The sequence below is a fragment of the Cavia porcellus genome, unplaced genomic scaffold, assembly GCF_034190915.1.
Source record: "Cavia porcellus strain 051 isolate PalLab524CR breed Dunkin Hartley unplaced genomic scaffold, mCavPor4.1 scaffold_10, whole genome shotgun sequence".
Lineage (NCBI taxonomy): Eukaryota > Metazoa > Chordata > Mammalia > Rodentia > Caviidae > Cavia > Cavia porcellus.
In genome coordinates this window covers 37,989,517-38,006,675 of record NW_026947493.1, presented here as the reverse complement: position 1 = coordinate 38,006,675, position 17,159 = coordinate 37,989,517, and the positions used below count along the sequence as shown (strand labels likewise).

Below are 17,159 nucleotides of genomic sequence, written 5' to 3'. Positions count from 1 at the left end.
TTGTGGCTACCAGAAAAGTCTGCAACTGAATTTGGTATAATGAAGTATTCATGTATATCCAGATATTCACTTAGTTTCTTTTAAAATTGCCTTTTAGCTCATTTCACACTACTTAGTTTATCACTACCAAAAACTATAAAAATCATTTAAGGAAGATAAATTTTAAAAATTTAATTCATTTTACACAAGTCTGCTAAATATATCTAATGAATAGCAACTAATAATTTTGGTACAATGAATATAAACTATACCTTTAAAAATTTTCAAACTGAAACTTGATCAAGTTGGGAATTTTACAAATATCAATGTATCTTATAAAACATGCATACATATGTCAAATGGCAGTTTAAAGAAACTTTTCTTAATTGAGAGTTCTAAGACTGAATATGTAATACTAGGTCTTGACCTCACAGCTCACATACACATGTTTCCTGGGTTTGTTATGTCAGTTCTTCATTAAAAGCCAGCCAAACAAAAACAAAGCAAACCACCTCCGAAATTCTACCAGTTTTACTGCTGCTCAGGAACTGAAAAGATGCCACCTGACACATAGAAACAATATTTACTAGCAAGTTAATGGTATTGACTCTGCTATCTCTCTTTAATTTTTGTATAAAAACTATGATGATATGCACATAGATCAGTACGTACAGAAAACAAGTATTGGAGTATGTACAGTATGTACAGAAAACAAGTATTGGAGCACCTAATGTAAGATCTAGCACATTGCTGGTGTTCAATTAATACTGGATGAAAGGGGTCAAAGGTCAATGGTGATAGTCAAGACTAAAGAATTATAGAAATCACTATAAAAAGCCCTTCATGTAATAATGAAAACTAATACACAGTAGCTACAAGATTTTTGAGTAAGAGAGAACCTAGGCTATCAGAAAAGTCTTTTGATGGCAGAAGTGACTGTTTTTGGTTAATGAAACAGATGCATAAAGGCAGTAGTTTCTATGATATGTACGAGGGCTCAGTGGTCTGTTAAATTAACTCACATATTAAAAACAGAGATTTTACTAGGTGTGGTGGCACATGCCTGTAATCCTAACACTCAGGAAGCTGAGACATGAGGATCCCTGTGAGTTTGAGGCCAGTTTGGATGCAAAGTGATTTTAAGACCAGCCTGCACTACATTGTGAGACCTTGTCTTGAAAACAAAACAAAAAACAAACAAACAAACAAAAAAAACCCCTGCGAAAACAAAACAACAAAAAACCAATAAAAATAGGGCTCTAGAAACCAGAGCCTGATGATAAAAAAAACCCAATAATATAGCTTTGATAAATAGTGTGGGAAAGAAAAAGCTTTAATGATATAAGCCACTGCTAACAATGAACTTTATCATTTTCTTATATTTAAGCAACTGAAATTTCTACATAACACAAGATATCTAAGAATAGGTCAGAGCATCTCTTTATGTCTTAGAAAACAAAGGGAAACCTGATTTTAACTGTACTACTTTTTTTTTTTTTTTTTTTTTTTGGTACCAAGGATCAAACTCATGACCTCGAGCTTGCAGGCAGGCACTTGTGCTGCTGAGCTAAATCCCCAGCCCTGGAAACCTGATTTTAGTTGTTTGGTGTTTTTGTTTTTGTAGTACTGGAGATTGAATTCAGGCCTTTTACATTCTAGGCCAGCACTCTACCACTGAGTCTCAGCTCTAGCTTAGGAAGCCTAATTTTTTTTTCTTTTTCCTTTTTATCGGTACCAGGGATCGAACTCACGACTGCCTGCTTGCAAGGCAGGCGCTTATGCCGCTGAGCTAAATCCCCAGCCCCAGGAAGCCTAATTTTAAAAGCTAAAATTCAACAGTTTCTGAATAGTATGCTTTTTATTCTGAACATTTAAAATCTTAATACCCTGAGTTCTCTAACCTACTCAAATAGTAAAAGGATATCATTAAAAAAAAAATTTTTGTTTTTTACACTACCTTTTTCTGTGCTCCCATTTATTTTAGGTAAGAAGTCATCAACTTGTATCCCTAAGATTAAGACAGAGTATCATTGCCTGATTTAAAAATGCATTACTTTAAAATTGGTCTCAAGTACAGCCACGGCATTTTTTATTCCTACACATAATAACACTTTACTTTTATAAGAAGAGTTCAACATGCCATTTCTTATGACAGGGTCAAGCCTAAATGTCTTCCAATGAACTATGCAAGATAAAGAATGTCCATGGATTTATGTAGAATATTTCAGATGCAGAAATTTTATTCATCTTAAGGACTAAACAATGGTGCCCACTAGTGGCAATCAAATATTTTAAAGGGAAAATTTCCAGGACTGTAACATTTTATACCAAATATTTTATACCTTATTTTAAAAAATAAGTACTCAGTGTAAGACAGTAAACAAGGTAAAAAAAGTGTAATGATTGAACTCAGCTTCAAAGAAGAAATGTGGATGACACCTACCTAAACTGTTGCATTCTTTAAGAGTTTTCTCCTGAAGATGTTCTAACCGTACTGTAAATAAAATTCCGAGAAAGATATTTCACAGACAAAAAAATAAAATAAAATAGAATAGTCTAATAAATTTCAGAATTAGCTAATTTACCTTGTAAAGCTGTTAGTCTCTCATTGGTGAAGTCATTATCAGCTTGCAAAGCTTCTATTTTTGCCTGGAGCTCTTGTTCTTTTTCTTCCATTTCATCTATTTTATGTTGTAATTCTTTCTTTTCCGCTTGTCCCTTCTGTTGGATTTCCTCTTGTCTCCCCTCTGCCACCTGTTGAAAATTCAGTTACTTACTAAATCCTGACCTTGTTTTTAAGGGAGTTTAGGCAAGACTGCTTTATTCATTTAAAATTTCAGCACTCAAAAAAAAAAAAAAAACCAAAATAAAACAAAATTTCAGCACTCAGGAGGCTGAGGCAGGAGGATCTGCATGAGTTCAAGGTTGGCCCAGGATACACAAGTGAGGTAAGGGCAGCCTATACTACATGACAAGCCCTGTTCTTTAAAAAAAAAACAAAAAAGACATAGACAAAACATAAAAAGTGATCGGTATTGGGGTCATTCCTCCATAACATCCACAGGAGGATAAAGAGTCAAAAAGGAATATTCACCAGTTTTTAAGTGCGAAGTACTATTTCCTCCTGTAACCACTACTGTTTCAATTTGTTAAGTTTTTGGTTTTGATTTGATACAGGGCGTTGTTATGTAGCTCAGGTGGGCCTTGAACTCATTTCCTTTAATAAGACCAATGTTTAAAACTATCAGAAGTTAACTAACAATACAGAAGACAGTTATGCTCTGGTCTTCTCTAACAAATGCGTATCTCCCAGGTACTGAATCCATGGTCTGAATTATATTAAGATGAATCTTTACTAATTCAGTTACAAGATTTTAAAGCATCAACTAAATATTACCTTAATGTCCAACCTGTTCTTATCTTAAATATCCCATCCCTATAGGTAACAGCAGCGGAAGCAGAATAAACAGTATCCCACCAGGCTAGCAGGAGTCAAAAAGATTATTCCAAGACTCCTCTGGTCTGGTTTTAGCACTGAACAGCCGGACCACGCCTTTGATGCAGCCAAAAAAATAAGCAGTTTTGGGTTTAAAGAACCCATCTGAATATCTTAGGTTTTATTGATTTTCAACTACTTAAACTGCTGGAACTTAGAAGATGCCTATCGTAAAGCACAGACTACACTGATACCTTTAAGAAATATATCAGTGTATATAGGCTTTCAGTTTCTTATGATAATAAAAGCTGGGGCTAAAAAGAATACAAACATCTTATTTTTACTATAAATGTCAACCATTACCAATGTTTTTTCCCCCATAGAACTGGGGACTAAACCCAGGGCCTTTACATTGAGCTTTAATTCCAGTCTTTCTTTAAAAAATTATTTATTTATTTAAATTTATTTATTTATTTTTGTCTTGAAATAGGATTCATTATGCAATTCAGGCTGGCCTGAAACTCACTTTGTAGCCCAGGCTGGCCTTGAACTTGCAGCAATCCTCCTGCCTCAGCTTCCCAAGTGTTACGAATACAGGCATGCACCACGATGCTTAGTATTTTTTAATAGTAAGTTGCCTAGGCTCGGCTTTAAACTATGATCGTCCTGTCTCAGTCTCCCAGAGTGTAGGATTACAGGTGTGCATCATCATACCTAGCGCATTACATTTTACATAATCAACCACCAAGCAACACCTAAACTTTTTAAAAGGCACTTTGTATTAATGCACATTAGTTATACAGAATAGTGGATTTCATTTTGGCATATTTGTACATGTATATACTGTACTTTAATAGTTTATAATATGTGGATTACAAATCTTTAAAGTATAGTAATATAGTTGGATCAAATGACAGTACTATTTTTAGTTTTTTGGAAGAACCTCCAAATCAACTTCCACAGTGGCTGTACTAATTTACATTCCCATCAACAGTGTCTAAGTCCCCCCATCCCGTTCTTGCAGCATTCATTCATTCTTGTACTTACTCATTTAGGTAGTGGAACCCTGTATCCCTACCCCCTGCTACCTTTTTGGTGCAGGGACTTGAACCTAAGGCCTCAGCACAGAACTATATCCCCTGTCTACTTTATCTTGATACAAGGTCTCACTACCTTCCCAGGCTGAGTTCCCTAACGGCAGAAGATGCTGAGGATCTTTTCATTTATTTGCACTTTTTTTTTTTTTAAAAGTACCTATTCAGTTCATTTGTCCATTACTGGTTGTATTATTTGTTTCCTTTGTTTTAAATTTTTTGAATTCTTTATATACTCTGGATATTATCCTTTGTCAGAAAAGAAACTAGCAAAGATTTTCTCCCATTGTGTTGGCAGTCTCTTCATTCTGTTGTTTCCTTTGATGTGAGGAAGCACTTTAATTGTTGTAGTCTCACTTGTTGGTTTTCACTATTATTCCTTGTGCTACTTGAGTACTACTCAAGAAGTCTTTGCCTATGCTAATGATTTCAAGTATCTCCGTTTTTCTCCAGCAGCTCCAAAGTTTCAGATTTTATACTTAGCTCTTTGATTCATTTCAAATTGATACTTTGTTTGCTTGTTTTGAGATAGGGTCTCACTATGTATTTCAGGCTGGCCTTGAACTCACAGCAATCCTCCTTCCTCAGGCCTCTTGAGTGCTGGGATTACAGGTGTGTGCCACCATGCTTGGCTCTGAATTGACTTTTGTACAGGGTAAGATATAAGGATCTACTTTCAGCCTTGTACATCTAGATATCCAGTTTTCTCAGTACTATTTTAATTGTTTATTAATTTTGGCATACAGAATAACCACATTCATCATAGGAAATTTATACTAGTACATTATATATCTTTTTTCCCTATTTCTCTACTCTCCAGTCAACTCTTCTTCCCTTCCTTATTTGTAAAAGCTCTGTTTCCATTTTGTGTGTGTGTGTGTGTGTGTGTGTGTGTGTGTGTCTTTCTGAGACAGGGTCTCACTCTGCAGTTCAGGCTACCCCTGAACTCACTTTGTAGCCCAGGCTAGCTTCAAATTTGTAGTGATCCTCCTGCCTCAGCCTCCCAAGTACAGGGATTATAGGCATGTGCCACCACACCTGGTTTCCATTTTTTCTTTTTACTTTGGCCTCCCCCATCCCTGTTTAGTTCTCTTTCCCATTTGAGCATTTTCTTTATATTTCACAATATCTATTATACACTTTGGTCCCTATTTACACTTTCAGTTTCTCACACCAGAGAAATAATGCAATATTTACTCGTGTTTGTTTTACTTCACTTAACACTATGGTCTCAAGGTCCATGCATTTACTTAGAAATGTCAAATTTATCTTCTTTTATAGTTGAGTAGTACTCCATTGAATGAACAAAAATCTACCATGTTCTTTATCTGTTTATCAGTTAGTGGACAGTTGGGTTGTTTCCAAGACTTATATGTTACAAACTGTGCCATTAGAAACATGGGTGTGCATATATTGCTATGATATGATGTTTTTAATTCTTTGGGGTAGATACCAAGACGGGGGATAGCTGGGTCAAATGGGACCTTTAGTTTTAGTTTTTTGAGAAAACTCCACGCTGATTTCCACAATGGTTGCACCAGTCTACTCTCCCACCAATAGTGGAAAAAGCACTATTTATAAAGAGGCTTGCCAGGGATATAGTCTAGCAGCACAGTGCCTACTTGGCAAGCACAAGGTCATGAGTTCTTTCCCTGTACAAAAAAAAAAAAAAAAGGCTGTCTCTACTCCAACATAATAATGATTCCTTAGCCAACAGTCAGGTATAGTTTTGTTGGGTGTCTTTCCTCTGTTCTATTCTGTTGGCTCTATGTTTCTATATTTGATTGATAGTGATTAACTGATTGATTTTCTTTTTTTTTTTTTTTTTTTTGTAAACATAGGGTCTCATAGGTGTTGGGGATATAGCTCAGTGACCCAGTGCCTGCCCAGTAACCACAAAGTCTTAAGTTTAATTCCCAGTACCAAAAAACAAAAGAAAGAAAGAAAAAAATTCCACCAAAACAACAAAACTTGTTGTAAATTTATGGAAGTGCCTTTCAGTAAGATAGGATTTGACTATGTAATTCAGGGTAACCTTTAACTCACTATGTAGCTCAGGCTGGCCTTGAACTCACAGTGATCTTGCTTCAGCCTCCCAAGCGCTGGGATTATAGGCATGCACCACCATGCTTGCGTATGCCTCTGTATTTATACTAATACCATAATTTTTTTGTTACTATGCCCTTGTAATATATTTTGATCAGGGATTATGGCACCTGCAGCAAGCAATATCCAAGCTTTTAAGCTTTTAAGTGTGTTAGGGACATACTGTCAGGCTGAATAAATACATACCTTTAATTTATCAGATAAATCTTTAATCTCATTAACGGCTCCATTGTATTTATTGGCTAATTCTCTTAATTCTTCCTGAGTCCGTTCATTCATTTCTTTTAGGTGGGTACATTCATCTTCAGTATTACTGAGACTTCGCTGCAATGCAAGTTCATAGGCAACTTATTCAGAATAAAAACATTATTTAGAATTCCTTCAAAGTTTATTTCAGAAAAATTAATTCTATGGGCTATTCTAAATCAGCATTTACTCTGGACTTCATACAAAGCTGAGCTAAAAAATATGACTTTTATTTTGGGCACATACTAAAACATACCTACAAATAAAAACTTTAGGAGAGAGTGAGTGAGGCAGGAATAGGAAGCTACTTTTATATAATTATACTTCTAAAAGATTAATAGGTACAACTTTAGTCTTCAAAATACTGCTGAGCCTTTTTTTTTCTTTAAGACCAAAGTCTAAGTTGCCTAATCTGTCAGTAAAGTTGTGATTTCCCTGCCTTAGCCTCCCAAGGATTTGGGATAACTGGTATGCACCACTGAGCCCAGTTTAAATCTATCAATTAATTCTACAGTAGGTTTATGCACCAGTTACATTTCCTTTATGTCAAATAATGAATCAGGCACTATGTGATGAGGCCATTACAGAAGTATTGTGGTATTAAGGATAATTAAGGATATGCTTATTATTTAGTCTAGGATGGACATTAATTTCTATGTTCATTTTGCAGTGGTTCAAAGAAGTGATTCATATTATGCATCAGGGTTTTTTTTTTTTAGCAGTAAGAATTAATCTGCCTCATTTTTCTTTCCCTCCCCGTCTATCTCTCTTGTAATGACAACTGAAACCAGGGCTTTACCGAGCATGTGCTCTACCGTCAAGATACACGTTGTCTCAAGAATCACACTGTGATTGGTCCAAATAGACCTCAAAAGGATGTTAGCCTTCCGCTTTGAATCTCCATGTAAAAGACAACTTAGATTTCATCTCTGGAGAATGGGTAAAGAAGGAACATGAGTTGGGGCTATAAGCACCAGAACACAAATGATTATGTTGGGAATTCTTACCAATGAAAGCAGCAACCTGCTCCTTATCATCACACTCACAGAAAACATTTCCTAACTATATAATAATAATTAAATTTCAAGTGTCCTGGAATATTTGAAATTCTTAAGGGAATACACACACATAACACACACATATACTCACATGTGTGTTTGTACTTTTTAAATTTTTTTGGACAAGGTCTCATTCTGCAGTCCACTGCTGGCCTTGAACTCACTATTAGCCCATGCTGGTCTCAAACCTGCAGCAATTCTCCTGCTTTAGACTCTCAAGTGCTGGGTTTACAGGTATGCGCCACCATGCCCAGCTAAGAATCATACTATTGTTTAGTATTTTAAAAGTGAAATACCTCAACTTCTGAAAGTTTTCTAACCACTTCTATTTTCTCCTGAAGAACCCGCCTCAGGGACTCTTTGGCTGTTGTTTCATAGTTGTGTTTATCTTCTTGTAATGCTATAAGTTCCTTCCGTAAACTGTCTTCTGTTTGATTCTAGAATAAAACATACTTACAATTATAGTCAAGTATTTTTTAAAGCTTCTTACCATTTGAAAGAAAAAACCCGAACACATTATAATGCTTTTGAAATTATATATTAAGTTATCTTTAAACACAAATGATAGAGATCCTGTATTAACTGAAGCTGCATTTAAAAAGTACATCAATAAATTATAACTTTTTTTTTGTCTTTTTCATTTTTATCGGTACCAGGGATCAAACTCACGACCGCACACTTGCAAGGAAGGCGTTTATGCCGCTGAGCTAAATCCGCAGCCCCAATAAATTATAACTTTTTAATGATATTAATTTCTACTTCTAATAGGAAAAGTTTAAAGGCAATTGAGAACTTCTCTAAAATTCATAAAATTAATTATATATGTTATACTCTTTTCAATTTACTTTTGTGGTAAAACAATCAATTACCTTTCAACACATCAAGTATTTTAAATCATGGTTTAAAAAGTGGAATCCATATCTGGCGCAAGAAATGTACCAAATCATCTTGGAATATCCTTTTTAGTACAAGAGCAAGAAGCTGTCAAAGTCTGCTACCGTTCTACAAAAAGAGCCACCCTAACCAGGCTCACCTACACAACAAATGGGATAATGTGAGTATAAATATGGAAAACAGTACAACAGATTTAAACACATTAAATATGTTTAAATCTATGTGGAGGTGGAAACTATTTATGGTCATTTTTAGGTGAATAAAAAGAAACCACTCATTTTGAAATCCAGAAAATAAAGGAAAAAACCCATCTGCCCTGCTTTTCCTGTCAAAAATGTACCCCAGGGTACCCAAATGTTTAATGAATAAAAACTTCTCTTTAAAGAAGTAATCCAACTAAATAAATGAAGCAATAATAGAGTTACATCACCATTTTATAACAGTTAATGAAGTAACGGATTTAGTTATACATTATTGATGACTGACAAAATCCCTTAAAGGACAGATAACTAGACCTTATGTTGCCTTTTGGTAAAAGAACAAATACTACCCATGAAGTGCTGATGGCCACAAAATAAGGACCCAGATTCTGCAACCAGGTATCAACTGAAACAGAAAAGATAGACTTGCACAATGGCATTCATTATATTATTCTTTTTACTTACAAGTATACTTAAAGTTTTTCTAAACAATAGATTTAAAAGAACAGTGAAAATGTACAAAATTTTAGCACATACTCAAAATGACAGTCAAAGAAATGAAGTTACATTAAATTAAACCCCATGCATTCTTTTTTATGGACTTGAAATTACATACTTTGGAGCATGCCTGTAATTGGTTTCCCATAACTTCTAACCGTGATAAGAGTCTATCTTCATCTATTAAAGCCTGTTGAAGAAGAAAAATCAAGTATCAATAAAACCTGAGAGTAACTGAAAATATATGTATCACAAAGGTTCTACAGCCAACAACAAAAAAAATTTTAAGACTGACCAATGATGGCAACGGGAAGTGCCATGGATGCTTCCCCAGCTCAGCCAGGGCTGGCATGAGTAACCCTGGCCACTCCCCAGTATCTCACATCCCCTTGTATATCTCTTGCTTGCTGCTTCTCCCTTCTCTCCCTCAGCATTCTCTTCTTCCTCCTGCCCCCGCTATGCAATGCTCATGCATTCTTTGCATCCTTCCCAGTCCTCCCCCAGGTGGGGATGGGGGTAGATGGATGGATGGAGGACTTACTAAAAAACATGGTCACCATTTGAACAAAAACTTGACCAACATCCACTCTTAAAATGCTAATTTCATTATGTTTTTTTAGTTAGAAAACACTACCTTGTTAATATTTTTAGTTTTAGTTCATTCAACACATAAGGAATATGAAACTTTAAAATGTTTCCTGAATACACAGGCAACAGTAATACCTGCCAGCTGGTATCTGAAGCCTCTTGGGTGATGGCCAGTAGCCTCTGGAGCGTGGCTAACTTCTGTTCCAGCATCTGCTCCCGATGTAAGGCCTCCTGTTCTTACAAAACACAAAAGAGTGTGATCAACTTGGAATGATTCCCTTGAAGAGTAAGCAATTTCAGCACATCAGAAATATATTCTGCTACTACATCCCTTTGATGTGTTTCAAGTTATTGCAAACTTATTTCTTGGTACTGGGAATCAAATTCAGAAACTTGCACTTGCTAGCAGATGTTCATGCCTCTGAGCTATATCACTAGCCCCCAGGTATTCCAAACTTGATAATCCTTTTAATATTATATACATGTGTGTGTGTATACAAGCCACATCATTTTAGGCTTATCTTTTGGGCTTTACATACTGTTTCTTCAGTTACTCTAGCTGTAGCTTCCTCTGAGACAAAAATAAGTCACTTGTTTTGTTTCTTTTTTCTTTTTACAAATAACTTTAAAAATTGCATTTTATACACACACACACACACACACACACACACACACACGTATATAAAATGATTGTATCTCAGAACAAACTCATTCCAAATTAAGAAGAAGTAATTTGGTCAGTACCAAAGGCATTTTATAATGGGTTATCTACACAGAATGATGCCTAAAATATGTATGTATTACTATTATGATCCTTTCCCTGACTGTATGTAATTAGCATTATTTTATGCTCCAAATAATGAAAAGTTCATCAAATACTGATTCAATGTAGTGAAGGGGTCAAAGAGTTACATATGGTAGCTCCAAAGTAGTATTTTACAGAGAAAGACATTGGTAAGCAAAATCTGATCTCTAAGTGACTTGTTTTGATTTAGTATCTATTAATAGGGTCTCCTCCATTGGGAGTCAAAGTAAAATCTTACAGCATTATTTGTGGCTTTGGCACATTTTCACCTTCTTCTCTTCCTGCCATTATCCAAAGAACACTCACTACCCTATTAGCTTTGAGTCACCTCAACAGATAAGCATATACTTCAAAGACAGTACTTAGGTTTAAAGCATGAATTTATTGCTTCCACATCTTTAATAAATAATGACTAGGAAAAATCTGGTATAATTATAAGCACATACTATGTTTTACTATAACTCAAAAAACGTAGGTTAAGGAATTCTATAAAACCAGTATCATTTTTAAACACTACTGCTTTCAGTGTACATAATTTTGCAAGTCTTCATTTGAAAGAGACTTTTTTGTTTTTATCGGTACCGGGGATCGAACTCACGACTACCTGCTTGCAAGGCAGGCACTTATGCCGTTGAGCTAAATCCCCAGCCCCTCTATTTTACATTTCTAAAAGATTCCTAATATGCAGGAAATTATACAAATGAAAAATGTTTTACTCAAAAACAAAACCACCAACCGTGTCTTTAAAACCCACCTCCACTAGATGGTGCAATTTCACTTTTTGAAATCAGATTCTATTAGCTTAATATGAACCACATCATAACAAATGTGGCACCACCAGAAATGGTCTTTTATTAGTTTTAAAGCATGAAATGCATGTAGTTCAACTTTATCCAAATGGTTCACAATTTATATTAGAACTTTAATTCAATAAGCATATATACATATATGACTGTGGTACAATTTCTCTCAGTCTTAGAATAGTAATTAGACATTCAAAGAACTGACAAGAAAGTTGAAGAGTAAGAGTCAAAGGATAAGATTTACAATTTATGGTGAGAACAATAATCTATATAGCCTTGTGCAAATTATTTAACCTATTTAGGGCCCATATTTCTCATATGAGAAATAAAGTATAGACCTAATTAATCTCAATTTTCTTTCACCTCCGAACAGAGTTCTAAGTCAATTAATGTGCCCTCTGATTGAATGGCAGATGACTACTGACATTTATGGCATACATTCTATGTGCCACCTCTGTTCTAACTGGTTTACACATAAATTGTTTTCTATGAGCCAGTATATTATGCCTGCTGGAAGATAAGATATAAATTAATACAATGATTATTTTCTGTTCATTTTACAGAAGTAGACAATCTTAACTAAAGTGGAACTGCTCTCAGTGAATGATTCACCAGCTCAAATCTATATAAGCTAAGGGAAGAAAATAGCACTTACTTGCTTTTGTATAGTATGTTAAATAACAGAGTTAACTTCTTTTGGAGCAAAGCCCATTACAAATATCTGCTCTAACCAGAAATCTTTCTATTCGGATCCAGCAGCACAATACAGAAGAGATTCAGGTTTAATTATTAAATCAATGAAACTCAGACTAGGTTCAAATCCCAACTCTACCACATATTAAATACGTGATATTGTATAAATCACTCTTTCTGCCTTTCAATTACTGTATTTATAAAAGTGGAACTAAAGTATGTACTAAAATATGGGACTGTTGAAAGAAACATTAAGTGAATACAGGTAAAGTGCTAATATAAAGCGTGGCCTACAGTAAATACTATATAATTATATGTTATTAATACTAAGCAACCAAGGCTAGGTGTGGTGGTGCATGCCTATTATCCCAGCGCTTGGGAGGCTGAGTTAGTGGAGTTCAAGATCAGCCTGGACTACATAGTGAGTGCAAGGCCAGCCTGGATTACATACTAACACCTGGGGGGGGGGGGTGCCAACCCAAATCATCCCTGCTTTAATTTTATTTGAAAGTATCTACAGATTAGGAACTATTTTGGAACATTCTCATTTAGAAGAAAATTTTTTCTTGTACAGAAGTTTGCTTTCTCTAGATTTAAAAATCCTAGTGTTTTTTTAAAAATTCGTAAAACCTATTTTTTTAATCCTTTGTTCTTCTTTGAAAAGGTGTTTATTTTGAACTTGTATGCAGTCATTTATACATGTAGCCTATATTTGTGAACTGGCAAAATAAAAACTAAGTTGTTTAACTCTACCTTTAAAGACTATGAATTTTCAAGATCTACTTTTACCTGTAGATACTGAGAAAGCTGGAATAATTCCTGAGAGTACATACTTGGAGTGTTAGCAGCAACCTAGAAATAAAATGACACAGTGTCAACAGTAACAGAAAATATTTTGTAAAAGACATTAAAGAGAAACCAATTCCTTCAAGTGTCTATTTACTTAAATGTACAGATAAAAATTATTTTAAAAATTAATAATTTTTCCTAGTTCTCAAATTATTTTTGCCCTGTGTTTGGAATTTATGAATGGCATTACGCTGGTAAGTATGAAATTTATAAGCAAGGTAGCTAAACACCTACTATTCATGACAACATTCCTTGGCAAACCAAATCCCAAATTTATAGCATAAAGAAAATACAGCCTTTTCTTAATCTGCACACAACTCCTAAATCAAAAAAGCCACATATTTTCTCTTTTAAATTCATCATTAAATAGTTCTTTAATATACCAACAAATCACAATTCATTTAGAAGTGACAGATTCAAAATTGTTATTCTTGTGTGTGTCAGGGGATGGATAAATCTCACTAATGGACAGATGCAATGGAATTAATTTTGTCATTTTTTCTTTGTAAGTATGTCTTAATAAAAATGACAGAAAATAAAGGTATTTAAACAATAATAATGGTGTCGAATTGCTTAGAACCCAAAATACTTTTTATAAGGAGTTTCCAAGATTGGAGAACCTCAAATGGAGGGGAAAAAGGGACACACTCAAAAGCTTGCTGTAAAAGTTACTCAAACTCTCAACACTAATAAGCCCTGTGTTAACTTATTAATGATGCTACATTATCATTCCTTATTAAGCTCAGAAAATATATCCTTATTAACATACTGGCTAAAAGAGTTGGTATTTTTTTAAAATTAGCTGTAAACAAGGTAATTATTTACTCCTGAAAAATTCTTGGTATTGCAGAAGTGGATAATTAACAACTTCTACTCCTAAAAAAAGGAATCTAAGCGACAACTTCAGTTTAAGCATTCACTTTCATCTAAGTGGAAGAAAAAATATAAAGTATTTTCCACAACAGTTTAGTTACTACACTAAGGAAAATAATATCCACATTAATGTTAAATGATGCAAAAGATGTTTTTGTTTCTTTTTGCCACTTAGCAACAATACCTCTTGTTTGTTTCTGAAAAAAAGAAATGCTTTCTAGCAAGAAATTAATGTTTCTATTCAGAACATGTTAAATTAATCTTCAAAGATAATAAAAAATAAGATGCATACATTCATACTTCTGTGATTCTTCCCTAAATAGGTAAATGTTGAGTGAAACATTTTGGTATAAAGCTTTCACAAATTTCTGGACAGAACTGTCAGAATAAAAAGTAATAGCTAACACTCCCTTACCTCTCTGAGTAGGCACAAAATAGTCACTCCTAATTTATACAGACAACAGTTTACTTGAAATAAGAAAGTTTTTTTGTTTTTTTTTTTTTTTTTGGTAAAGAAACATCCATCCTAAGTTCTCTAGACAGGTATATAGTTCTGTTTTGTTTATGAATAGAATTTCTAAATAAAGCATATTAAAAATAAATACTTTCAAAGCAATATAACTGAGTTTAGAAAAAATAATCATTAGCAACTTACTTTGTCAACAGGACTTGGTAATGGAGCATGGATGACACTGAAAAGTAAAATTTAGAATTTTTATCTAATTTCCTGACAACAGGGGAAATGATGTGATGGTACCAGAATATCTTAACCATAAAACTGATACATTTCTTTATATAATTAAAATAATGCAAATTACATTTTAGTATTTCATTAAATCTATTCAATTCTTAGAAAAGAAATAAATATAAAAAGCTACTTTTTAATACAACAATAGATTTTTTTTTGAGACAGAGTCTCATTGTGTAGTTCAGGCTGACCTTGAATTCACTATGTACCCAAGGCTGGCCTTGAACTCACCCAGATCCTCCTGGCTCAGCCTCCTAAATGCTGGGATTACAGGCATGTACCACTATGCCTGTCTACAACAGATTTCTAAAAACAAATTTCAAATTCAAAACATAGTGAATGTCTTTTGAGGGCGTACTATCTAAGGGGTATAATCAATTCTTTGATTTTAAATGTCCTATACAGAAAAACATACTCCTTAAACAACTCATATTTAATTTTGTAATATATAAACTAAATTCCTTTAAAATTAAACATTTCTATATGGAAAGCCTTAAAAAAAATTCAACAGCTAAGAAAGGCTACAACATGGAACTTGAACCATGATCAAGACAGTAGGAACTGTACTCAGTCACCTTAGAAGCAAAGTGAAAGCTTATCAGTGATGATAAACCTGTTAGAACTTTCAATGACACAAACAACTCATGGTGGATGGCATGTACGGCATAGGTTAACCACTACTAGCTTAGGTATATCATTTTAAAACAAAGTATTAAATAGATGCATAAATTAGCACTACTTGTCTTTTGGGCCTGATAAAGAACTAACAGGTAACACAGCAGTTAAACATATAGGCTCAGAAGCTAAACTCACTGCACCCAAATTCTGGCTCCAATTATCAGTTGAAAGGAAAACTGCTAAAGTAAGACAGATCTCAACATCCTCATCCATAAAAGGAGAGAATTATAAAACTAGTTGCATACAATTATTTTTAGTAATGAGCATGTTAATATAAATGAACAGCTTAAAACAGCGTCTATGATGTAGTAAGCAACTGATCACTACTATCACTCCTAAGACAAGTAGCAATTAAGGAAGCCAGAGCCCTACTCCACAATGTCCTACAAGAAGCGCTATTACATGTTGAAGGTAGGTAAAGGCGACATACAGCAAGACTGTCACCCGTGTTCCCTACTAGTTGCTTATCACATCACATCTTAGAAGTCACTTCATATCTTAGAAGTAATGGCCAGCTTGAAGAATGACTGTAAAGCACCTAGATTCAATTGCTTAATCATACATAAAAGCTGCTGAGAAACTAAGCTGGTATGACTTGAAATGGAATACTGAGTACCAGCACCCACCTCCTTTCTGAGCACCACAAATAACGTACACACGAGTTCACTAAGCCTGTATAAACCCTTACTACACCTTGATTACATGTTTGTGTCTTACATAGTTCACATCTGAATTTCCAGAGCCGATTACAAGGCCTTAACAAAGCTGGTGTCTAGTAAAAGTCTTAAAAAATTATGTATAACTAGTTGTTTTCCTACATCAAACTAAACAGATAAACATAAGTTTATTTTTATTTTTTAAATATATATGAAAAATGTGAAGTAAAACAAAGAAATTAACTAAAAATAACCAATCTCAGTACCCAGAGATAATCATTTTAGGTATATATTTCCTTTTCTCTACAGACATACCCACACAGTCCAAATAAAAACAAATAGTTTTAGTTTTTTTCTTTAAGACAGGTCTCGCTATGTAGTACAGGCTGGTCTTGAACTCACTTATGTAGCCTAGGGTAGCCTCAAACTCACAGCAATCCTCCTGCCTCTGCTTCCTGAGTGCTGGGATTACAAGAATGTGCCATCACTCCTGGCAGAAGCAAGTATTATTGAATTCCATTATTTTTGACCCAATGATCCAAATACAAAATCTGTTTTATGAAAATCTGGGGGCTGGGGATTTAGCTCAGTGGCATAAGCGCCTGCCTTGCAAGCAGGCAGTCATGAGTTCAATCCCTGGTACCGAAAAAGACAAAAAAAAAAAAAAAAAAAAGAAAATCTGGTTAATAAAAGGCTAAAAATCCAGCAACACAGTGCATAACTGATACACCATTTGTATTTTATAATAATTATCTTGAATATGTTTATTCTGTTTGAATTTATAGACAAACTTCCTATGTACATAAAAAGTAGAAAAAGAATGTAGAAAACAAAAACTCTCAGGGTCATAGTGATTATAAGAAAATTTCTGTTTCTTAGCATTAGGAAATTATTTGTGCAATATAACCAAAATTGAAAAAGAAAAAGCTTTTTGAGAACTATCTACCAAAGATTT

At 34.3% G+C, this 17,159-nt stretch overlaps 1 protein-coding gene across 32 annotated transcripts in view; it reads right to left on the bottom strand.

Moving 5' to 3' along the window:
• Positions 1-17,159, bottom strand: part of Slmap (sarcolemma associated protein) — a 149,192-nt gene that overhangs the window by 55,004 nt on the left and 77,029 nt on the right. For 12 of the 32 annotated variants that reach the window (XM_063257349.1, XM_063257357.1, XM_063257358.1 and 9 more), the window contains exons 4-10: positions 14,778-14,814; positions 13,190-13,252; positions 10,235-10,330; positions 9,630-9,701; positions 8,216-8,356; positions 6,802-6,939; positions 2,565-2,733 (exon numbers count right to left, since the gene is read on the bottom strand). In XM_063257349.1, the coding sequence (XP_063113419.1) occupies positions 2,565-2,733; positions 6,802-6,939; positions 8,216-8,356; positions 9,630-9,701; positions 10,235-10,330; positions 13,190-13,252; positions 14,778-14,814 (716 nt within the window). Of the gene's footprint in view, positions 1-1,936; positions 1,988-2,422; positions 2,474-2,564; positions 2,734-6,801; positions 6,940-8,215; positions 8,357-9,629; positions 9,702-10,234; positions 10,331-13,189; positions 13,253-14,777; positions 14,815-17,159 lie in introns of all 32 variants that reach the window. The other 20 variants (XM_063257342.1, XM_063257341.1, XM_063257355.1 and 17 more) reach the window with 2 other exon arrangements.